Consider the following 24,523-nt stretch of genomic DNA (forward strand, 5'->3'; position numbering starts at 1 on the left):
TTGGATTCTGTAACTCATACTGCACACTTGAGGACATTCTGAGTTACTCAACTATGACAGATAAAAGGAAGCCAGAAAAATCTCTCCTAGTAACTCACTGCTAAATATCTTAATGGCTAAACTATTCAAATGGACTGTTAGAAATGAAGGTTTGCGTCTTTCCTTGATCAGACAATACAAGAAAATTTTTCTTACAGGCTTTGTGTTGGGAATTAGTCTTGAATACCTACTGCAGGGATAGTGAATTCTTAAAAGTAGCATTAACAAGCAAGAGTTCCAGTCCATTCTTTGAGATACAGGTGGTCTTTCTGTGAACCATCTTTGATAAAATTTTGGTTATAGATGCACAAGAGAGATTACTGTAAAGATGAGAGAAATGGAGGGCCTACGGCATTAATAGAAATGTAAATATTTTATTAATTAAGAAAAGGTTCTGAATGGATGTAGTTGTTACCCAGACAGGTACTGGAAATGCATGTAAAAAGAAAAGGCTTTTCAGCTGGCCAACATCACTGTTGCTAAAATTATGAGAAATTTGTTCCAGGTCAGTTTAAGGAAAATTAGCAGAACATTTCTTACCATTGAGGAACTGCATTTCTGCAACAGAATCATAGGCTAGTTTGGGATACCAACAATGCCTCCTGGTAAGGTGTTATAAAAGGAGATGCATGTTGTAGTTGCCTATAATATGATGGCACTGGAGCTGGTGACTTAAGCAGATCTTCCACTACTATGCTCCTCTGAGAACAGCTTTCCCTGGTAGGCTTCTGACCAGGGTACACAGGAAGGGATGGATAAGATGACTGCTCTCCCTCCCTGGTGTGAAGCTATTAACAACATGCAATGCAAGAAGGGTGTAGTGGTTGCCTGGACCAAACTCTGCAAGGGGATAAACCAACAGCTGGTCTGTGAAGTGTTTTTGAACCATTACTTGGCACTGTCTCAGCATTAACTACTTCATCATTGAAGTTAAATAAGCACAAGGTTCTGAAAAGTCCAGCTGGTAAATGGTAGAATATTACATTCCATTTTGTCTTCATGACAGGGGAAGCAAAGGAATAACATGGTTGAATAGGGCAGCCTCTGCCAGCACAAACAAGAAAATTCATCACATGTAACCAAACAAAGCCTGTTGCCTTGCAAACAGTGGAACCCCTTGGATCACTGCCTCCTGTAAACATCTGTGTTAGGGAAACCACACCTCTCATTACAGCAAGGATGTGATTTCTCTGTGAAATTCTTCAGGATGTTCAGATAAAACAGAAGGCTAAAGATTTTTTCGGGAGACTCCTCCCCCTAGTTTTCTTGCTGGGACTGCTTGAAATTATTGCCAGTACTGGGCACTGGAATGAGAGGAAAAGATTTTTGGCTCAGCTTTTCACATCAGATATTTTCACATCAGATCACATTTCCAGGCTAATGGTCACTGTAATCCAAACAAATGCCTTTTTCAGAGGAGAGCTCTTCAGCACACATAAAACTACAACAGTGTACAAAGAACCACCATGGTAAGGCAGTAGTTTCTCAGGCCTGATGACTGCGAACAACATCAGTGTGTGCATTGCACTGTGGGGCACCTTAGTGCAAGCCCTGATCTTCTCAGTTTTTCCCACAGATCAGCAACTCCAGCTCTACCTGGTTTTACCAATGGTTCTCATAAGGTAACCAGTCAAGTGTCTAAGGATTACCCAGGATTTTTTTTAATGCTATGAGTAATCAAGCTGAAGTAAAGTTTTCATTATATGAGATTTTCCTATGAATTTTTACCTCAATATGGGCCAGAGCATCTGTCAGATCTTGGTAACACTTGTGAATCGCCTCAGCATCTCTCAGCCGCTCACCTCGTAATCTGGTCATTTCCAACAGTTCTTCCCAAGAGTTCCTTCAAGGTAGAATAGGGACAAGAACAATGTAAAACATTTAAACTAGGAATAAAGGAGAACAACAGTCTAGAGAAATACTGAAAACAAAACCTGTTCTTGCTTAGTTTTTAATCCCTGCCTTTAAATTCTGTTGGAGTGATTCTCTGAATGGCAGCATGTCTCTCACCCTACTCTGTCCTCCTGTCTGCTCCAGGAACTTAAAGAAATGGTCCTATTTAAGAGTTCCCCCTCCAATTGCACTTTTCAGGTTTTATATACTTGGAGGACTGAGTCACAGAATCATAGAATATTGTGAGTTGGAAAGACCCACAAGAATCCTTAAAATCCAACTCCTGGCCCTGCACAGAACACCTCAAGAATCACACCATGCATCTGATAGCCTTGTCCGAAACACTTCTTGAACTCAGGGTGATGTGACTGCTCCCTTGGGGAGCCTGCTCCAGCGCCCAACCACCCTCTGGCTAAAAAAAATTTTCCTAATACCCAACTTAAGCCTGCCTTGTCTCATCTTCAGGCCATTCCCTTGGTCCTGTCACTGGCCATCACAGAGGAGAGATCAACCTCTGCCCCTCCTTTTCTCCTCACAAAAAGGTTGCAGACTGTAGTGAGGTCTTGCCTCACTACAGGTTCAATCTTCTCCAGGCTGAACAGACCAAGTGACCTCAACCCCTCCTCATATGAGAAGCTTCCCCTTGAGGCCCTTCATCATCCTCATGGCCTCCTTTGGACACTCTCTAATAGTTTAATAGCTCTCTTATATTGTGGTGACCACAGCTGCCTGCAGACACACTTCTCCTTTGGGCCATTGGACTGATGCCAGAACTAAGAAGCTTAGAGCATCTTCATGTTATTCTGCAGAATGATGGGATTCATACTCAAAATCAAGAAGCAATAAAAAGCATCTAAACCCCGAGCCTCTCAGCTGGTAATCCCGTTTCAAAGGGCAAAGGAAGTTCACCTTGTAAAGCGCCTCTAAAGCAATTTACAAGAAGCCAAAACAGCAAGTCAATGATGTTTATTTTTAAATGAGGCTGGAAGCAACTCTGTATCAGTGAGCAAACTACATAGTTTGCAATTAGAGAATTAGGAGTCTGTGCCTTATCCCTTCCTAGTTTCTTGTTACTTCCTCCTCCTGGAGAGCAGATGGAAAGGACGAAGCATTTTAGACTTAACACAAGGCTCCTACCTTAGTTGTTTCTGCATCTGTCGAATTTCCCAGGACTCAGAATACCCTTGGTTCAGCAAGTTGTCTGCCAGCTGCTGGAAAGCCACAACTCTTTTCCCAGCTGCTTCCAACTGATGTCGGAATGTATCATATTTGGCACAAAGTTGCTTTAGAAGGGAAAACAAGAAAAATGATAAAACTGCTTTTGAGTGCTCTCTTTTCCCAAACATACCTGCTCATCAGAACACAGCCAAAAAACAGGTAATAAGCTGATAATACTTAGAGATGGAGAAACTTCATAGAATGGCTGGATTCTATCTTCAAAGACCATGAGGAGCTTCAAACTCTTAGCAAAACATGAGTTTTGGGATGCAGATGGGAGGCATAAACATTATTACTGGGGATAGAAACAAACATTCTATGTACAATGAATTTCAATTATAAAATTATGTGGTTTTACTTAATGAATACAAATGTGTATTCAGTACTGTAAATGGATAATGTAGTCTGATTTTAAGGTTTAGGACACAAGCTATTTTGAAATAAATTATAAAAATGAAGATTCTGAACAGCTGAACTGTAGTGATTTCTAACAGGCTGGCACTGGGTTGGTTTCAATGCCATGTGAAGAGGTATACCTAGAGAGGTCTCTATGTCAGCAATCATAATTATAAAAAAAAAAAAAAAAAAGAAAAACACCCTAAATGGATACCATAATGAAATATCTACTTATTAAAAATAGAAAATATTTGCTCTCTGAAGGCGTAGACATTTAGCATGCAGTTGTTTCAGACAGCTCAGCCCTCATGGTAACAGGATGCAATGCTGCCTGCTCTTCGGTTCTTCCCATCCACTTTACACTTTTCTCTTCCCATCTCCCAATTAGTTATACTTATTTCTTACTCTTCTTTTAAGTTTTCAAGGGCAACTTTAGTATCTGTTTACAGTCTCACTACATAAAGTTTATTTGATTTTTTTACCTGTTACTCAAAATACTCACCAGAACATGTTCATAATCATTTCCATAGCCTTCAGAGCTGGCTGTTTGTTTCTGCTGAGTGATCCAGTCTTCCAGATCTTCATATTCTCGTAGAAACTCATGCAAGACAAGAGTTTCATCCAGCTTCTTCCCTCTGTTGTGGGAAGGAGACAGGATAATATAATTGATAATGTAAGAGAAGGGCTATCAGTAACTTTCTTCCAACAAATGCCTAAAACCTCTCACCATCAAACTCATTTTCTCTAATGAAAGAGCTGATTATTTCACAAATTTGGAAATTATGATTGTAGGATGACAGCTGTCAGCCAGGTCATGCTCATCTCATGAGCTGAATTTCCCAGAAGAGCACTGTGCCTATCTGAGCTCTTTCTCTGCTCTGTTTTTGATTTTAGTTGGGGTTTGTTGCTATTGCTTTTGCTGGGTTTTTTTTCTTTCCATGAGAAAGAATCCCCTTTATTTTTTTTCAGATCTGTCTTGATCTGTATTTCTAAAGATAATTTAATTGCTTGTGAAAATGAGAAAGAAATATTTCTTGAGCATCAGGAAAGCAGATGCTATGAAAGCCTTTGCATGCAATTCTCATATTGCTTGTTTGGTAGAATTGCTCCAACCTGTTACATATTTCCAATGGTCTAGATTATTTTATAATTCAGCCAGACATGTTACTGGGCTTCCATAGGAAAAAAAAATCTATTGAATCTGGCTTCCCAGTTCGAGTCAAATGTTCATCACAAGAGATGTAACTTATTAAGAGTCCAGCCCAAAGAGAATGCAGATCAGAGCTGCAAACCAGAGCACCAAGAAGGCACCACAAGACCCAGGTTAACACTTAGAAAAATGAAAACAAAATTTTTCTGTGTTCAACACACAGAAGTATTTTGATATTTCTAGATTATTTATTTTTCTGAACTTTTCATTCACAGGTTTTTCTATAGATGATTTTACTTTGTCAGCTGTAAACAAGATTAAAAATAAAGGTAAAATAGCAACACTTTCTTTAGGTTTAATTATTCTAGTATTCAGATTTGTTATTCTGCTTGCAGAGCCCTCTTCCTTTTCTGAGTGGAATTTTTGTGGGGAAAAAAATCTAAGTTGTTCATACAATTTTTCCTTTCTGAAAACAAACTAGAATTGTTAAAACCCTTGGTACAAGCCAACTGTCGTGCTGTAAATATATACAACTGTTGTGGTGTAAATAGATTGCTGTAATAATAACTGCAAGAAAGTGACATTAAAAGTAAGTTATTAATTCAAGAGTAAAAGCTTTCCTATACTAGCACAGTCACTGGGTATACAAATAAGTGTATCCATTATTGTCTCCCTTACAATACGTAAAAATCACGAAATTTTCAGGTAACATTAAGGGAACATTCTAATAATATTTTTTCCTATTGATAGCAGATTCTAAATACCACAAATGCAAGCCAGAATCTGGGACCTCAAGTCACTTCACAGGAGGATGATTAAAGATAAAGAGGAAATTGGTAAATATCAAATCCTTAATATGTAGCAAAACTTGAATAAATTGCAGATGTCTTGTTTAGTAAAATGAAAAGCTCATAAATGCACAGAATTATAATATGGAAACAAGCAATTTCCGAATTATAATTAAAAAATAGGAGATAATATAATTTAATTATAACATTATAGAAGTAAAATAAAATTAATAACAACAACATTATAATTATAATGAATAACTTATTTATAATACAATGACTATAAATTCCAGTGAAGTAACTGGAGATATCCTTTATGGATTGCAGTAGACTTTGAATCTAATCTTGGATCCAAGGGGGAGTTCTGGTTTATACCTTGCTGCTGCTAGCTCCTGTAACTCCTGGAGCCTTGAATGAACTTGTTCCTTTGGTGCATCAACCTCAATATATTGGATGGAGCCCACAAGAGGAAGAGTTTGGACACTTTCACTCAGTTCTTTCAACAAATCTTGGTAAATGGCAATCTCATGCTCCAGTGCCTGACAAAGAAAAACAGTGTATTGAGAGTCAGTTGCCTGAGATAGCCACTCTCTGTGAACAGCCTAGGGTGTAGTGATTGAAAAATAAATATTTCTGGGAAGGACATGACATTTCCAAGGATTGATTAATTTTAGATTATTTTCTAGCAACATTAAAAAAATTGTACAGAAATTCAAACAAATTAAATGAATAAAGACAATTAGAATTCCCATATGGAATATTAATCCTGGATTAATACTTTATCTGTATCTTTGATTTTAGGAAAAAAATTACAAGGCTTCTGCATGCATCTATTGGAACTGAAAGCAGATAGTCAGATTTAGCCTCAGAGGAATATGAGAATATTTACCATCCTCTTTTCCCCCCAAACTACATTTTACCAGCCAAGTTAGCAAACTGCACTGATCTCTTCTATCAATGCATCCATATGTACACATATATCAATGCAAAATGTTGTAGATGGCTGGGCACCCAACTACCAATAAGACACACAATTTTATGACTGCAGAGGGACCAAAAGATCGGGCTAGCCTACTGAATCTAAGCAGAGAAATACCTTATGCTTCTTGATGAGTTTCAGTGTTCCATCTTCATCTTTACCATAGTCCTTGCTTGTCACAAGTGGATATTTTTCTGCTATCCAAGCCTCCAGGTCTGATGTATTCATCAAAAACTACCAGTTAAAGACAAAACAAAAGAGCTTCAACTTTCAAAACATTAATGACTTTTTTTTTCTTACCTAATAAATTCTAAATAGATGGTGCACTGTAAGGCTTACTGTAATGTTTTATTAAATATTTAATTTGCTGTTCTCTGTGAAACTATAAAATAATGAAGAGATCACAGATGGAAGACTTCAGTGCAGGGTAACAAAGTTATAATATCAGTGGGGCATTTCTCCTTCCTCTGCCTGAGAAGTTCAAATCACTGTAAGAATCAGGCTTCATAAAGCCTACAGTACTGACAAGTGTGTTCATATATAGAGGAAATAAAGGCCAGATGATCGAATACCCCAGGGAATATGCTTTAGCTGGGCCTGTGAACTCCATGAAAATACTGTTTATTTCTACAAAACTGCATGTACTATCCGAGTAACTGCACTCCTAAATGACCCCCGATGACAGAAAATTTGGATTATCAATATAAATATTTGTATGCAATTTTTAATTTTTTTTTTTAAACAGGCTACGCATGAAGGTCTAGAAGCCGATTGAAAAGATTAAAGCTAAAATCCCTAACTTGCTCTGAGAGTATCTGTTCCTCAGTATCATTTTATTGCCTGGAAACTTGTTGCATGAAGCAGGAAAAGAATGGATAGCACAAGAAATCCCGTCTTCTCTGATTTCCATGTTATAATTCTCCAGTATGAAGGGCCAGTTCAGGATTCGTTACATTAATAAGTTGAAGCCTGAGCCGGTGTAAAGACACAGCAAAAGGAGCTACTGCAAGGAGAAATGTGTATTCTGTGCACAGCCATATGGGATGGGTATAGATCCCAAGGGAACCCGCAGAGCAGCAGGTTGAGAGTGGGGGCTGCATTCAACAGTGCAGTCCAGCCCTCCATTCCCATGAGTCTGCCCTCAAGCAGCTGCAGAGAATACCAGTCCCAGCAAAGCTGGAGTTTTTATCCACTTTAACATTTTGGTCCTCTTGTTTGTCTGAAGAAGCTACTGTGCAAGCTTTGCTTTAATTTGTACCTCCTGGAAGCCAACTGAGTGCTGCAGCTGCTTCATCCTTTCCTCACAGGATGTCTCCAAGCCCTGCCAGGCAGTCAGAAGCTCCTGGCATTTCTCACTTATTTTCTGAGCTGATGGGTGCTGGCCTACAATCATTGTCTTTCCTTTATCCAGGACCCGTTGGACTTGCTGTTTGTGGGCATTCACTTCTGCCTGCAGTTCCTGGAAATGAGGTAAAAGAAAAAATAGGAATAAAGGAAGATATGTGAGGACAAGAAAATTCTGTGTGCTCCTAATCCTAAGCAAAACTGGCAGCTGGTGACAGTGGGCAGAGTACAGCAAGAGGACACCAGCACTGTCTAATTTCTACCACACCTGCAGCCTCGGTCCCTGGTGCCAGCCCCACACACCTGATGCTCTGCTCTTGGTACTGCCATCAAGGGAGGAGGGAAGGGTGTATAAGCAAGCAGCACACATCCCTTAACTTCCCTACACCAAGTCCTCTTTTTACCAGGCTCCTGCCCCTTCCCCTGCCCAGCAGCCAGGGAGATTTGGAGAAGGAGCAGATCACAGGATGAGACATAAAGCTGGAGGAATCAGAAAAAAAAATACTGAGCTGGTGATGGAAAAATAAAACATCCAAGATGATGAAGGCGCTGGAGAATGATGCAAAGAGAGACACTGTCATCAGTACCATGAAAACTATTGGACTACTGCTCCATGAATCCTCCCCACTGGTCTTATAAATGTTCTCATGAAATTTGCAGTTAAGGTGCTGCAAAATCCAGCATTGCTTTTGGTGCAGGACCCCTGAGGTATCGCTCTGGCTGTGAGGAGCTGCTGCAAAGAATCAAACTCCCCAGAAATGAATACTAACCTGTCCTTATAAATACAGCAACTGTTGCTTGTTCAGACCATTTAAAAATCTGTAGAGATTTAAGATAATTGCTAAATGCCTGTTACATGCTCTCCTAGAAAATCCAGTGGGCACAAACTTCAATAGAGAATTTATAATGAAGCCATAAGCAGAAAACTACAATAGTTTCATTTCATTTACTCTTTTCTATGTACTGTCAAATGCACTAGTTTTTTAATTCTTTTTTAATGGGAAGAGCTATGCAATTTCTCACATTAATAATACTCCATAATACAACAAATTTTGAAGTTCTCACAGGAATGTTGTATTTGTTCTCAAAATCATCACCACTCTGCTGATTTGTGTCGATCCACTGAACCATTTTAGCTGGACCAGAGCTGTAGTACATCTACAATGTACTCATTGGAAGCTTTGACTGTGCAGGGTTTGTAGGCTGAGGTGAAGTGCAGTGGGTAACCATGCTATAAAGCACTTGATTAAAGGAGTTACCTTGTGCTTTTGCAACAGGTTTTGAGCCACATCCAAGGACTTCCCGCAGTTGGTGGAATGGGCAATAGGCAAGCGCTCATTGATCCAGTTCAGTTCCATGTCATGAGAATGGTAGAACTCATAAAGATCCACGGCAGCTTCCAGCAACTTACGCCTCTCATAAAGAGGTGCTTGCAAAGACTCAAACCTAGGGGTCATCCATTAAATATATGTTAAAACAAAGCTTTATCCTCATTCTGCCAAGGGAATTAGGCTACAACACACCAACATGGAGATTTTGAAGCACTGGACACTTCTTTGCAATTATATTTCAATGTTTAGTACTGGCTGCACATATAAGGATCCCTTGGCAAGCAGACCTATATGATAACACTAAATGTAAGCAGAGAAATAATTATTTTTAAAGTCCTAGGTTTGTCCTGTGATGTACTGAATACTGGATCACTGCACCTCTTAAAAAGCAGGGGACGACCTGTGGATAAGAAAGGGACTAGAGGAGGAGTGCAGCAGGCAAGGAACAATGTTCAGTCATAAAGGTTGAGGTGGGCCAACAGGCAGCTGTGTAGGTGCAGATCAAAGCACAGTTGTGCTCCAGCTGGGAGGAAAAACCTTTTCTGAGTAAGGGTTAAACTTAATCAACCAAGAGAATTTTTTAGAAGGTAGAATAAAAAATGCTATTTGTAAAAAGAGGTGGGCGGGGACAAAAACCAGAGGGACGCTGTACCTTTTCAGATATTTCTGTGTTTCATCCAGAATCCTCTGGGAGTCAAAGTGATTGGTGGCCATTTTCCTTGCATGAGATACAATGGCATTCATTTTCTCTGCCAGCTCATGTGTCTCATTTTCCAGCTGTCTGTGCTGCTTGAGTAGATCACGGCTGGAGCGCAAATCATGGCCTGTCTCAGATTCTTGAAGAACTTTCTCAATTTTTTCTATCTTCTTTTTGGCATCCTGCCAGGAAAAAGATTACAGCACAGTCATACTGTCCTTTCAACAACATTTTCTTACACTCACCCCCTCCTATGACAGCTTCCTGGACACAATTTTAAAATCCCATTGTCCTTTCTTGGTAATATGATGTCTGGATGTCTCTAAGAGACATCTTCTGGGAATATTTTGCTTTGTGCACTATTTTGGAGTACTCTTTTCTCTGAGACACTAAAGCACATCATTGAAAACAGTCACTTTGAAATATCTTCATCAACATATAAAAAGAGTCAGACAATCTTCAAAGACTTCAGATTGTAGCTATAACTCAACAGCACTTCCATTCATAATGTTCTCAAAACAGCTTCACAGCACATTGTCCTTGTTATAAAATTTGACTGGATGACTGTGTGCTTAATAGAGTGCCACGCCTGCAGCCTGCCTCCAGACAAGCAGCTATGTTTGTATAGCACTGACCCCTACAGAGTTTGGGTTGTTTTCCCAGTACAGGATGGCCACACAGATGCAGTGTTGAGCCTGAGTTCAACAGCCTGATGCTTTGCTAGCACTGTTATCGTGCTCATAAATTTGAAGTTAGTTTGGACAGTATAATATTTAGGTTCCTTTCCAGGAACTGTGGACAAAATGGAGACCTTAAAAACCACTTCCATTGGGAAGGTATTCTCTTTTACGTGCTGTCCACACAACAGAAGAGTCAGGCTCCTAGACCATTCCTCCCCTCTGTTCCTCATGACTTCCTGACCTGCAGCAATTCCATGAGCTGCTCCTGCTGTCCAGCTTGTCTCAGTTTGTCACCTCGCTCTATCATCTTGCCATATAATTCCCTCCACTTCTTCTGAAGCTCTGACATCTTCTCCTGGACAGAAACTGCAGCGTAATGGTTGTCTTGAATCAATTTATTTCCTTTCTGGAGAAACACAGTGCATCACTTTATTAGCAGTCAGCATCTATGAATTTTGGTACAAGATGGAAAACAGCTCCAAAGCTGCCTTCACCTTTATCAGTGTTGTAAAGTGCTCCTCATTAGCCAACATTTCCTTCTCAGCAGCCTCATGCCACTTCAGCTTGCGTAGAACATTTGTTGGATCACGATAGGATTCATCTGATGCAATCTTGTACTTCTCTTCCATCCATATCAAAAGCTCAGCAGCATCACGATTAAACTCCTTACAGAAAATAAACAGGATTGAATTGTTTTAACTAGTGAAGAAGTATGATCTTGAACTATAGATGAGGTTTTAAGCCATCATAATATGTCTTGGTCCCTTTTTTACCATGTTTACTAATCTGCTGCCTGTAATTGTCAGTGAAGTTTTGCATTGTTGATAGAATATTCTAACCAGAAGAGGACCAATCCTCCAGTGTAATTTCATGTCTCAGCATAGAAACTAAATTTGGTGCCAAAACTTTGATTAACTGTACTAAGTTATTAAGGCCCAGAAAAATAGTAAGTAATGAGCAGAATAAATTTAACCAGTAGAGAAAGCATTCTGTTGATATTTTTGATTCATAATCTCCTTTTTATTTTTTTCTTTTCCATTTTCTATGGTTATAGCTTTGTAAGTTTTACTGCCAGTGCATCATCTGCTCCATGGAAAACAAAGCTCTGTCTAACAGCCAAAGAGAAAGTGAGCTGTAGTAGGAATGCTCAGCAGTTTGAGTTTTTGTCTCATATTAAGACAAAGTGTAAAATTCCAAATTCACAGATGCCTGACCAAATCTGCAGTATCAGTTACCTGTAGTTGTAGGGAATCCAACAACCTCTGTTTTCGCTGGGCATTGCTCTGTATCAGCTGCTCCCACCTTCTCCGCAGGGTGACCATCCTCTCTTCAATACTAATAAGAAAAACAGGAAGTGCAATGCTGCACTGATATTGGTTCCCCTTGCTTATGCTGCAGTCATGACTGTGATATAAATGTCATCTAGTTTGTACAACTTTGCTGACAGGAAGAAGGGATATATGGCCCTGTCTCATCCCCATGTTGGGCTCACCTGGAGAGCAGGTATTGCTTGCCAGCTGCTCTGGATTTTCCTCCAGTACGGCTGAGGCACACTAGTGCACTGCAGCCTTACATTGGAAGACTGAGGCCTCCCTCTGCTCCCAGTATTCCACAGTATTGTTATATTACTTATAATTAACTAATAACTTCCACTTTGGTGTAAGTGCAATGAGGCTTTGGAATGGTTTTCTAATGGTAGTAGTGCTGGCAAGAAATCACATCTTAAGGGCAGTTTTATAAATTTGTGGATGGAGTGTTCAAGACATTATCACTTATGATCATAAGAACAAAGTCTTCTGATCCAAGAGGTCCATTCTAACCCTCTATTTCTAATTCTTGTTTGCAAAGGAGTCCCCTTACTAGATCCTAGTGGCTCTAGCACAGAAAAAGGAATTACAGGTAATAGTTCAGCTTGGACAAAAACACAAAGGAGCTGCTCCTGAAGAATTTTGCTTGTGAAGTCTAGAGTAACTTTTTGAAAGCAAACCATATTTCTAATATGTGATACTGACAAATTAAGGAGTTCTTTTCCTGCAGGCATTTAACAAGTTCACTCTAAGGAAGTTTCATCACTATGTGTAATTTATGATACAAACCAAATTATTCTAGTGTTCTGCCAAATGCCACATTTAACCTAAAGCTCCTTTGTCCTAAGAGCACAGGAAATCTATTTTTTGAAAATAACTACCTTTGGCTCCCTTATCCACCAAATTGTGGATTGGAGGTCAACTAAGTTCTCCTCAGAGAAAATGTTTCATTTCACATGACTACACTATATCATTTATTAAAGCTAAATAAAAAAGCAGTGGGTTTGGACTCACACAGGAGATGCAAAGTGCCTCCTCTCTAGTAGGTTCACCCCGTTTTCATTGAGTGCTTCCACTCGTCTCTTCAGTGCCATCAGCAGTTGTTCAAATTCCTGATGTCGCTTCAGCAGGCTTCGAACAGCATCTACATGGTCCTGCATTTGAAAAAGAAAAAAAGGACTTTTTTGCTCTTATTGTTTCTGTAGCAGTGAGAAAAAAAAAAAAAAAAAAAAAAAAAAAAAAAAAAAAGTTGGATCTTACTTTACTCCTTCTCTCAGGCAGGAAATAGAGTGTACGTTTTTCATGAGCCCAAGGATGTTCAGGGCTACAAACAAGAAGCGGGTTTGCACCATATCTAGTTTCTCTGTTCTATGTTTCCATTATGGTTCTATTTTCACCTTTTAAGAAAATCTGCATTCTAAATTTATGCCCCCACTCTGGCCCATCTAGGGATATGCAAGACCAAAGACTAACTTGTAAAATTTTATTCCACTCAGTTGATCCCAAAGTGTCAATGTTTTGGGTTCAGCTGAGAACATAAGAGGAGGTGAGAGACCACAACCTCCTTCTTCACTGATTTTGTGAATATTGTCTGCATTTGCTTTTTGCTTTATATGTTTTAATATTCTTAAATTAATGAAAGAAAAAGATTATTTTTTAAAAAAAAAGGTTACATTTTTACTTGAAAAAAATTATTATGTTTAAGTGGAAACCTTATTTCTTAATGGATGAGTCAATTTTATATAAATCATATGACATGTACAAATAGCAACAAATCACAACCCTAGCTATTTTTTTTTTTTTGAGGGACAATGAGCTTTGTTCTCATTAAGATGAGTAAGTAATGAGAAATTCTTATTAACATAAGAATGTTAATAAGATCCTGAAAGTCTAGTTCCCAAGCATGGAAATGCCGTGATCAGAAGAATAAAGAAGCCATTCTAATAAAGAAGGTTGTTGCTACTCCCTGGATGGGCAGAAGAAGCAGAAGAAACAAGACCAGCTGCTGTACATACCCCAAGATCATCCCCCCGGAGAAAGGCCTCATGGCCAGAGAGGGCTGCATTGATACGGTCTCCCTCCCTATTGAACTTCTGCAATTCCAGGCCATCCTGCAGCTTTTTCCACCGCTTTTCCCACATTTCCTCCAGCTCTTTGTTCTCCTTGGCAAGTCTCTCCATGGTCTGGTGGACATCTCTGCTCCTGTTGTTACTGGGTTGTTGGTGGATTACTTTGCGCCCAAGCTCTTCGAGCTGCAGAAATCTTCCCAGAGTCAAAAAGAAAAATGAGACCTCACTGAATGAGGGAATATGAATTCTCTTTCATCACAGCTCTTTGCTCTCCTGGCAGCACCCATACACCAAGTTTCCCTCTCTCCCTATTACCTTTTCCCTGCAGGTTATGCACTACAAAGTGCAGCTGTTTTATTGCTCAGGGATAAATGCTGGAGGCAGTAGGTGAGATTTCCCCATCTGGACTGAAAGCCCACATAAGCAGGCTTTCACACTGAAGGGAAAGGAGGGTCAACAGTATATGGACAGTCATAACAGTGCAGAAGAAGAATTGAAAATGATGGTAAATGGAACCATAAGGCCTGAGAAGGAAAGGGGTACTGGAATAAAGTACAGATGGCACTTTCTGAGACTGTCAGGAGAGCTTCTGGAATTCTACTACTGCAAACACACAGCTCCTTCCTCCCCCTCCCTGAGCCTTCAGGATAAGTATGCAAAAGCTGACAAGACTTTATGTTTTGCAGTCCCCTTTTGTCTTGCAGATTCAAGTGCATGTGAATAAAATTTCGGTATCACCTTCATGCACAATTTATGTACATGATTTACATGTTTCATTTTCTGTTGTCGTATCACCCCACTCTGCCCACCCTGCCAGAATCTCTCTACCTCTCATTCTGAGAGCCAATTTCTATCAGCAGGTCTTGATGTTCCTTCAGCAATTGCTCTGCAGATCCCACGTCCAGACCCATTTCTTCACTGCTCAGTTTCTCCCGAATGCCCTCTGCCCACAGTAGGAGCCTACGGCTGTCTTGCAGGAAGGACTGCTGGTTCTGGGCCCACTGAAGAATGTCCCGCTTCTTTTGGATCTCCAGCTTGAGCTTTACCAGAAGCCTCTCCATGTTTTCTACCTGCTCAGTGATGGCCCTGCTCTCTGCAGGGTTGGTGTCCTTGATCCTTCAATAAAATACATTCAACTGTATGAACACTTACTTAGAGCTTGAACCAGTATTCTTTAAAAGGAATGGATCTGGGTATTTAGAGTTCCCATTAAAAAGAAAGTCAGCTAAGGCAACATATCCCCATTGTGAATGTACTGAAAACTTAAGTAAAAAACCTAAATATTTCAAATTTAAACGCCTTTTCACAATTATCTGCTGTTTTCCTACCATCTCCCTTGCTTCTCCTGATTACCCTCTTTTAGGACCTAAGTGATACCTCCACATTTTGAAGTAGGTAACTAACATTAGCAGAGAGGATTTTTTAGAGCCACAAACAATCCTGTGGTGTTCATCCTTCTACAACTGCAAAGTCTAGAAACAAACACCTCCCCAGTCACCCAGCCACACTCAAGAGAAATCAGCTCAGTCCAGCAGGCAAGTGAGTTCTTTGGATTTCTAGAAAGAGAAGCTTTAAAAGCTGCTCTTTCTCTTTATAGCCATAATTTACAGCATGATCTTAGAGAACTAGCAAAGAAAGTGAAAGCATAAAGAAGGTTCCTTACGATTTTGCAACACTCCTCAAGTATTCAATTTTCCTCTCTGTCACCAGGACCTCTCTCTCAATTGTGTACAGTTTGCGCTTGTCTGACTCCAGTCCAGCAGGCAAATTCCCTGGTTCCAGATCCCTGAGTTGGACCATCTTGTCTTGCAGTAGCACTCCTATGCTCTGACAGTCCTGAAGAAATGTCCTCACATCAGCCACTCCAATCAGCTCAGAGCCTTTCTCCTCCTTCAGTGTTTCCATGGATTGCCACCTTGAAGTGAGATAACAATTTGTAGCCATTGTTATAAACGAACTGTATCTGTTTTCTGTTCAGAAAAAGTCTTGTATGAAGACTAAATCAGGACTTAAATGTTTGGGCTGGGCGGGGGTGAACACTAGCACTCCCTCACAACATCAAAGTTCATATCAGTGTTATCTCAAAAATGGGGACCTGCTCAGGTGGCCAGAACACTCTGAACACGATGCAATTAAATAACCCTGGTCAAAATCAGGACCTGCCTACGCCCACTGAGTGACATAGTAGCAGGAATACCTTCACAACAGGTACTAAATACTCCCGGTGAAGTCAAACATGGTTTGATGCTCCTTTCAAGATTTGTGAAGTGTGTCCTCACCCTGATGCTTAAGTAACCAAATTAGCTGCAGTGCTGCAGACCTGCTCTGAACACAACATCATCAGCTGTGGATGAATTCACATTGTGCTTTAACATGCACACACAAATTTCTACAGTTTAAGCAATTTGGTACCAGGGTCCTAGGAGCCCCCCTCAGTCCAGGAGACATGACACTGACATGACACTACAGCCAGCTGAGGGCTGCCCCTTTCCTGTTGGTGGCACTCTTGTCAAGAAGGGATATGAATGGTCAGCTCTCCAATCGTGCCCATTAAACAATCCTCTTTATCAGCAGCACTTTTACCTGATGTTAATCTTTTCCATCCAAGCCTGGATCTCAAAATATTTGCTGGGACTGATCTTCCCATATTTAGCAGCTAAGTTTTCAATGTCTTCCAGTTGGCCTTTTCCTGCAGCCAGTTCTGTTAAAAATCTCTAAAATGGAAAAATACAAGAATAAAGAACATGAGGTTTTTCCATTTCTGTGGACACAATTCTCAATAATCTCTTATATCCACTCATATCCCTCTTTCACAGGTGGCTTCTCCCCTTGCCTGCCTGCTGACTCCATGCACACCTGTGCACACAATTCCCCTGCAGCCCCCTGACCTCCCTGGTGTGCACACTGTGCACATATGTCCCACTCCACTGGGATGCAAGTGCACTGATGGATTTTTCAATAATTTGGTAACTTTTTAAAGTGATGCAAGATAAATGACAGAAAGAATCCTTGTGTACCATGATGTTTGTACAGGATACCATGTTCACAGTAAATGCACACTTGTGCACACAATACCCCTGCAGCTCCCTGACCTCCCTGGTGTGCACACTGTGCACATATGTCCCACTCCACTGGGATGCAAGTGCACTGATGGATTTTTCAATAATTTGGTACCTTTTTAAAGTGATACAAGATAAATGACAGAAAGAATCCTTGTGTACCATGATGTTTGTACAGGATACCGTGTTCACAGTAAGAAAAAGGGACACAGTCACATCAGCTTCAGTAATTTGGCAAAGTCTGTCAAAAGAATTATGTGGCCTATGCATGCCTCTCTAAGTTGAAATTAATGAAAAGGCTCTCAAAACATAATTTCTCAACTTTATCATTTTTCTTAAGGTAAAATTGATTTAAAAGGTGTCATCTGGGAAGAGGAAAAAGGGGTACCTGATATTTCTGCTGCATGACCTCCACATTGTCTGCTTGAGGTTGAAGAGTGCGGAAAATGTTCTCTTTATCTCTCATCCACGACTGAAATTCTTCACAAGAGCTACAGAAGCGATAATATCCAATCATCTCCTCCAGAGCCTTTTTTCTGTTCTGTAAGAGAGATAAAGACTTAACTATTGTTGTAGTAACTCCTTACCATTTGAAGGAACAGAGAAAAGATCCTTCCATTTAAGCTACCATACTCTTAGTATGAGTAGCTTAGCAGTTTCCCCAGACACTGCTGAAAGAGCACAAAACATGAAATTTTAAGATCACGATACTTCTTCCAGAGCAACAGTGGTTTAAAAGCATAAGAGAATCCTTTGGAGAGCACTCAGCCTCTGGGCAGTAAGGAAGGCTGCTGTGCTACCTGCTGCTGCTCGCTGAAGACATAAGGCAGCAGCCTCTAGAATATGTAAAAGTCACATACAACATGTCTGTGTCAGTCTCTAAGGCATGATTAGAGCAGGTGTGAGTGAAGAGCAGCATATTAACAAAATGCAGGTTGCAGTTTATTTTTTCTGGTGTCAGGCAAGACAGCCTGGTGATTTAGGAGCTACAACAATCAAACATTAAGGGGAGAAAAGAAAAGGATTACACAAAAGAATCTGCTCTTCGTGGACTAAAAGTAGTGGAATATAAATGGGAAATTTGCCCACATAGAATCTGTTTTGTTACAAAACTCCAGTGATAATCTCAAGGCTTGAAGTCGTAGGAATTAACAGGATTGAGGTGCATTATTAAACTGAAAAGCAGAAGCCAGCAAAGCACTTAGTTTCAATTTTTCACTGGTTAGGATTTTTTCATGAACTGCACAGCAGAAAGGAATATTATACCTCAGCCATGGTCTGTAGATGTTCATAAAGTGAATCTATTTCTTCTTGGGTCTTCCAGATATTCTCTGGAAGAAAATGATCATCCAGACTTGAGGTTCCAGTGGATGCAGTTTCAGATGTTGCCCAGGTTCGACTGAATGGTAGCTTAGTCGTCTTTTGGTTTAAGTCACTTGGGGCTTCCCTCTTTGTCACCTGTTAAGAAAAATTTAACAAAATAAATGGATAAGAATTTCTGATTTGGATAAAATTTCACTTGTAAGGAAAATTTGGATTTTCCAGTTCAAATCACAGCACTCTGACCCTTTAAACCAAAAACTTCCAGTATTTTTTGGAAACTGTTTCCACCATTTTATTCTGAAAAATAAATTTAAAAACCTGAAAAATATTTTGATTTTTTTAAAAGAAGAAGTTTAATTCAGCTAATTTTAAAATGTATTGATACAGTAAAATTTTTCATTTTCTGTCCAAAACAATGTTGTTTTGTTGGAGGAGCTTTTTTATTTTCAGAAGTGCCAACAAAGCAAGGCAACTGACTATGCTCATGGCTCCCTTTGTGGTGATGTTTTAGTAACTGAACATTTCCAGTTTCAAAATCTGAGTGCCCTAGTGAATCAATACTTCTATTTGTGCATCAACACCATCTTGTCATCCTCTTTCTCACATTTCATAGCAAAGTAATGACATATTTTTCTAATGTTGGATTGATGAGGTAAAGGAAAGACCACAAGAGATGCCCATTGCTCTCAAATGTATTGGGCTAAACATTGAGTGAATATAAACGTTTAAAGAAGTAAACTATGAATTGTGTCATTCATTCACCTCCCCTGAATTCTGCTATTAAATGTGCTGATCTCAGGTCAAAAGTCCCCTTTCTAGTCAGTGAAAAAGAGGGGCATCTGAAGAGCTTGACTTCAGCTCATTTGCCTTAAAAATAAGGGATGGTATGACTTGCTCCTGGAGTTGTGGGATAGTTCTTCACCACATTAGGGTACCAGAAGAATTTTTAAGGATGTTTTGATTAAATGCCTGCTTTTAAAATATTATTGAAGCTAATAATTTTATGAGAATAAAGACTGAGAATGTATTTCTGAGGACCAGTAGAGGGTACTAACACGGATGAGAGTATTTCTAGCGCTTCAAAGAATACTAGCTAACCGACCAGAGCTGGCGTGCTGGCCAGGACACAGCTCTGGCTCCTGCCTGTCCTGCACTTACTGGGCTGAGCCAGGGCTGAAGCCACCCCAGGAAGGGCTGGAGCTGCTCCCACACCACAGCCCCTCTGACAAGTGCATCCACTGGGTCTGAGTCCTGCCCCAGCCCCAGTGCTCCGCACACTCCAGCGGTTCCCAGCTGACAGGATGGCCCTGTGTGGCTCCAACAGCATGGTTTATGGCAGCCCTGGGGTTGTGTTTTCCATCTAGGATGTATAAGTGAATTCGTGGAAAATTTGAGCTTACACAAGTCACAGAGCCAATGTTCAGTTTGTCATAACTAGATGTGCTACGACCACATAAGGAACTTCGTTTTCGCTTAAAATTTTTCCCCAATTCTAATTAAAAACTTAATTTGGAATATTCTATTTGGGTAAAATAAATAAAAAATAAATAATTGAAAAACCATTTCATTTACATTCTTCAACACAGTGTGACACAATCCCTCCTCTACTTACTGCAGCTGGAGCCTGCTGTGCTGCAATGTCAGCCTGCTCCTTGAGGCGCCTCATCTCGGAGGAATAGGCTGCAATCTCCTTCTCCAGGCGCAGGTGACGATGCAGCAGCGCTTCGGCGCTTGATTCATCTTTGCCATAGTCCTTGCTGGCAAGCAGGGGTTGCCTCTCTCGCAGCCACGAATCTGCTTCATCGATGTCAGCAAAGTACTGAAGGAACACAGGGAGGAAAACACCTGGATTCGTGCTGGAAGTATCATATCCAGCTCCTTGCTCTTTGTAAAATTATTAAAAAGGAGAAATTCCATTAGGTCTGTAGCCATAAGGCTACTTCCAGATGTTGTGACAGCTATGGATAAGGTAACTCTAAACACGTGATGTATTTCATGCTCACCACACAGCTAATTCACAGAATTATAGTGAGTAAAGAGATTCAAGGATTGCCTATATAGCTGTTTAAAAACTCCTAACAAGCTAAAACTTCATGGTACATAACAGCAGCTATAAAAGGAACCCACAACGTATGATGTTGGTAGACATGACTATGTGATACTAACAGATATTTTCTAATTGTTTAAGGAACAAGCAATGAACTTGGTCTACAACAGAAGTTTACTTTTTTTCCGGAATTTTCAGTTTGCCTGGGTATGGTTGTAGAAGAGTAAAACAAGAGTTTGACACATAGAATAAAGGTACAACAGGAAAAAAAGAATGCCTATAGTAATGAGGGACAAAGAAAAACAAAAACAACATAATGGTGTCAAACTTAACAGAGAGAAGAGAGAATTTAGACTTTCTGAAGAAAAAACCTGTTCAGTTTTGTTCAAACATTTAAGAGAAACAACAGACTGAGCAAAATCTTAAGAAGGGGAGAATACTAATATCTGAGATAATGTGATATGTTTTAAGAATGTTGCTTTTATACAAATTCTTTATTTGTAGATGTGTGAATGTTTGTGGGAGTAAAATTGTAGGTCAGAATGGAAGGGTGAAACGCTTTGCAGGATTTGTGAAGTCCATGGTTAATCTAAGTCTTACAACACTTTTCTTTTGTGTGGTCTTTGGAATTTTTTTCAGTTTTGAAATATGTCACACAGCTACCTGATCCACCCTCTAAAAAAACTCTGCACTAGTGCTGTCATGTGAGTTATTTCCTTTAGCCTTTTTACCTTTAGAGCATCTCTCAGCTGCTCAAATCTCCTGCTTGCTCAGCTTGCAGGAGGGTTGAGATTTCACTGCCAGAGATCTTTTTGAAGACCAACAGATGAAGTCTTTTCTGACACTGTTGTCTTCCACGTGGGGGCATGGGGCAGAACTGAGCCACATCCATGTCCCACCTACCACACACCCCAGCAGAAGCCTCTTACCTGTTTGATGAGGGCTGCTGCTTGCAGGCGGCTTTTGCGATCAGCCACCTCATCTTGGAGCTGCTGCCACAGCTTCTGGAGGTTGTCTGTCTGCCTCAGAATGTCATCCTGGCGCATGGGGTTCTTTTGGCTGAGCTCCCAGCCCCTCCTCATCACTTCTGTACATATGGCCCTGTGTGAATTGCACTCTGCTTCAAGAGCCTAGCACAAGGACAGGAAAAATGTCAGCACAGCTCATTCCCCACCAGCCAAGAGAAAAGAGTGGCTCCTACCCTCTGCTGCTGAGATGCAGACATTTCCAAGAGCCCCATGTCTGATTTTTTCACCACTTCTCTCTTTACCCTCATCTCTCTTGGGCAGAAAAAGAAGGTGAGAAACACAGAAATTAGCAACCTTTTTTTTTTTGCCCATCAAAAGTTAGCTAATCTGGAGCCCAATGTCTTCACAAGAAGTCCCACTTCTAGTCCAGTATGGAAAAAAAAAAGCCTACTCTATACATTTTTTTAAAATTCCAAACTCTGAAATAAGATAAAGATTATCTTATCCTTAAGATAAGGATTAGTTTGACAGCATTCTTATAAGTGCTGCACTGACTGAACTGAAAGACATGGATGTTCTAAAATGTTGCTTTAATACAAAGATAAGGCACTAGCAGCAAAGTAAGATACCTTGTTCTTTTGAATAGAGGCTGTGATCTGGCTGACATCTTTCCCTAATGTTGTCATTCTTGCCAGCTTCCACTTCTCAGAGATCCATGATTCTTCCTCTTTGCAGTCACGGAAGAATTCAAAAAGCTTCAAAGCCTCTTCGAGCTGAGATTTACTGAACCAAGGAAACAAACAGCATGTGACTGTCAGAATTAAGATTCCATGAAGGCAGTGGTTGATTGATGAAAGAAAAATTTAAAAACTGAGAATTTGAATGCCTTTAGTTCCTCTTTGTCATATATTAATTTATTCATTGAATAAGACAAAAGAAACAAAATCACATTTGCTTCTTTCTCCAGGAGATGAGGAGATAACCATTTGCTATTCAGATTTCTCATACAGCAAGCTATAATAAATGCTATGAGTGGATGTGTTCTTCATCTATGAAAGTGAGTGATCTTTTCACAATTACAATCAAGACACTCGAGTTGCTTTTGTCTTTATGTCTTTTCAAATGCTGGGAAGCTGTGCCTTCTCATTAAAGAATGGCACACTGGGTATTTTAAATAGGAAGAACAGAAGCACAAGCACAGCCCTACCGTGACTTGCTCTGAGCTGTGAGGTTCTGGTACAGCTGGCGAAGCATCTGAACTTTTGCATAAAGCAATTCTGATTTAACTGTGCTGTCCTTGTTGATTTCTGCTGTTCTCTGGGTGATGTGCGTCAATCTGTCATCATAGGAAGAGATCTGCGAGTCAACCAAGTTGTGATTCTGCAGCAAATCTACTACTTCAAGGAGCTGCTTCCCACAGTCCTGGGAATTCACCAGCACCTACAAAGTGAGAAGAAAAAACCAGACAATTTCAGAGAGTCCATCCAGGGTCTCAGTGCAAATAAATCAGCTGAAAGTTTCCTGTTGTCCCTCATAGCTTCTAAATGTCCTAGAATGTCAGATAGGTAAAGCTAAAAACTTGCCTATTTAGAGAAATTATACTTTTTTTTCAATTCCACAAGCTAATGGCAACAATCCAGAGTTTTGATCTGCTGCCTGCAATGTAAATAATGGGCTCATCAAATAGGCAGCTGTTTTTGCACCTAAGATATTTCTTCTGATTAAGCACTCAGTGTCTCAGAATTTGTGGGTGCAAAGATTATCTCTGCTGTAGACCCATCTATAGGCAGATTGATTCACAGTCTGCATTTGAAGAATTATCCCACAATATCCCATTCTATGATATGTTCTAACTGCAATGTTCTTCTATTTGAGGAGTCTACTAGTCTAGTAATGAAAATAATTACTTTACAGTACTTAATTGGTGACTGATGAGAAGTGCTTATCAGTCTTCTTCCTAATTGTATCAATGGATACAACTATTAATCCTAGGGTACTATCTCTCCTTACCAATCTTTTCCCATATTCTCAGACCATTGCTGTTCTAATGACACTATTATCATTAGATATTCTTTGCCTACTAGCACTAAGACAGAAATATTTATAACTTAGAGATAGCTCTTATCTTTAATTTGAAATTCACAGCTTCATACAGCATGCTGACTCTTTCAGCTTGGATACAAAGCAACCTGTAGTCATGAGGATTTTTCTGTCTTCAAGGCAAAGAATGCATACATACTTCCTTCCATTACATAATCAATATGAACCCAGTTATTTCTCATGCTGAAGAGTTTGTGCTCTGACACTCTGGTAACAGTTGGAAATCCTTGCTAAAAGCAACCACAATGCATTTACAGTGGAACTTTTCTTTCTCACGAGCTTATATGGCTGTAAACCTGAGCTAATTCCCATCTGTAAAATTACTGCAGGAACTTCCAGAAGCTAATTCAGAAGAACGGAAACAGGAGTGTGTTTATTCCACTTTTGCTTTTGCACTCGTAAATTTAGAAAATATTATTTCACATCTTTATATTTCCATATAACTTGAACCTGTAGTACATTCCATGTAATAGGATTCCTGGCTTTCTGATTAGGGAAATCCTCTACAGCAAAGCCTGTTTTTCCTTGTGTAGTTATCTGTGATGATGAGCCAAAATGCTCAATTTGGCATCTAGGTAAAAATTGTGTATTTTTTCTATAGCTGACAGACTTATCTCCTGTTGGCACCAGCCAGTCCCTGGAACACAGGGACACACATTGGCAGCACTGCAAGTTGTCTGCTGCTGGAGAGGACTCAGTACCTGCAGCTCTTTCAGCTCCTCTGTAATGGCATCTATGTCCCTCAGGAGGCCCAGAATTTCCTGCATGGTTCCCAAGGATTGTTCTCGTCTCTGCAGCTGATCCAGGAGATCCTGCCACTGCTTGGAAATGCTCTTTTGCCTGCAAAGGAAGAGAAAGAAATTACCAGTTTGGACCAAATACCTTGGCATCACAGGAGGATTCTCAGTTTGGCTTGCAGCTTTAGAGGAGCCAAATGAACACACATGACTCTTGACCTCAGTGTAAGAGGACAGGCCAGGAACACAAAACAGGTCAAAAAAATGTTGTTACAGAAATCTTGACTAGACATCAACTGTCACTGACTTCTTAAAATTTAGAAGTTGTTTTTAAGGACGTTCATAAAACTTTTTTTTTTTTTTTTTTTTTTTGCTACAGTGCTTTTGCTTGATACAGT

General features: G+C 40.0%; 1 protein-coding gene across 1 annotated transcript in view; it reads right to left on the minus strand.

Annotated features, from left to right (window-relative positions):
- The window catches only part of SPTBN5 (spectrin beta, non-erythrocytic 5), a 90,939-nt gene that overhangs the window by 57,006 nt on the left and 9,410 nt on the right, over window positions 1–24,523 (minus strand). The window contains exons 7-29 of the mRNA XM_041397006.1: window positions 24,090–24,228; window positions 22,496–22,728; window positions 21,918–22,071; window positions 21,250–21,450; window positions 19,886–20,092; window positions 18,217–18,408; window positions 17,339–17,491; window positions 16,475–16,605; window positions 15,555–15,806; window positions 14,720–15,007; window positions 13,838–14,084; window positions 12,837–12,976; window positions 11,751–11,850; window positions 11,010–11,180; window positions 10,757–10,921; window positions 9,791–10,017; window positions 9,067–9,253; window positions 7,722–7,922; window positions 6,581–6,697; window positions 5,860–6,023; window positions 4,049–4,181; window positions 3,070–3,215; window positions 1,768–1,882 (exon numbers count right to left, since the gene is read on the minus strand). Coding sequence (XP_041252940.1) covers window positions 1,768–1,882; window positions 3,070–3,215; window positions 4,049–4,181; window positions 5,860–6,023; window positions 6,581–6,697; window positions 7,722–7,922; window positions 9,067–9,253; window positions 9,791–10,017; window positions 10,757–10,921; window positions 11,010–11,180; window positions 11,751–11,850; window positions 12,837–12,976; window positions 13,838–14,084; window positions 14,720–15,007; window positions 15,555–15,806; window positions 16,475–16,605; window positions 17,339–17,491; window positions 18,217–18,408; window positions 19,886–20,092; window positions 21,250–21,450; window positions 21,918–22,071; window positions 22,496–22,728; window positions 24,090–24,228 — 4,063 coding nt within the window. The remainder of the gene's footprint in view (window positions 1–1,767; window positions 1,883–3,069; window positions 3,216–4,048; window positions 4,182–5,859; window positions 6,024–6,580; window positions 6,698–7,721; window positions 7,923–9,066; window positions 9,254–9,790; window positions 10,018–10,756; window positions 10,922–11,009; window positions 11,181–11,750; window positions 11,851–12,836; window positions 12,977–13,837; window positions 14,085–14,719; window positions 15,008–15,554; window positions 15,807–16,474; window positions 16,606–17,338; window positions 17,492–18,216; window positions 18,409–19,885; window positions 20,093–21,249; window positions 21,451–21,917; window positions 22,072–22,495; window positions 22,729–24,089; window positions 24,229–24,523) is intronic.

The sequence above is a fragment of the Onychostruthus taczanowskii genome, unplaced genomic scaffold (genome assembly GCF_017590055.1).
Source record: "Onychostruthus taczanowskii isolate IOZ18803 unplaced genomic scaffold, ASM1759005v1 scaffold1, whole genome shotgun sequence".
Classification (NCBI taxonomy): Eukaryota; Metazoa; Chordata; class Aves; order Passeriformes; family Passeridae; genus Onychostruthus; species Onychostruthus taczanowskii.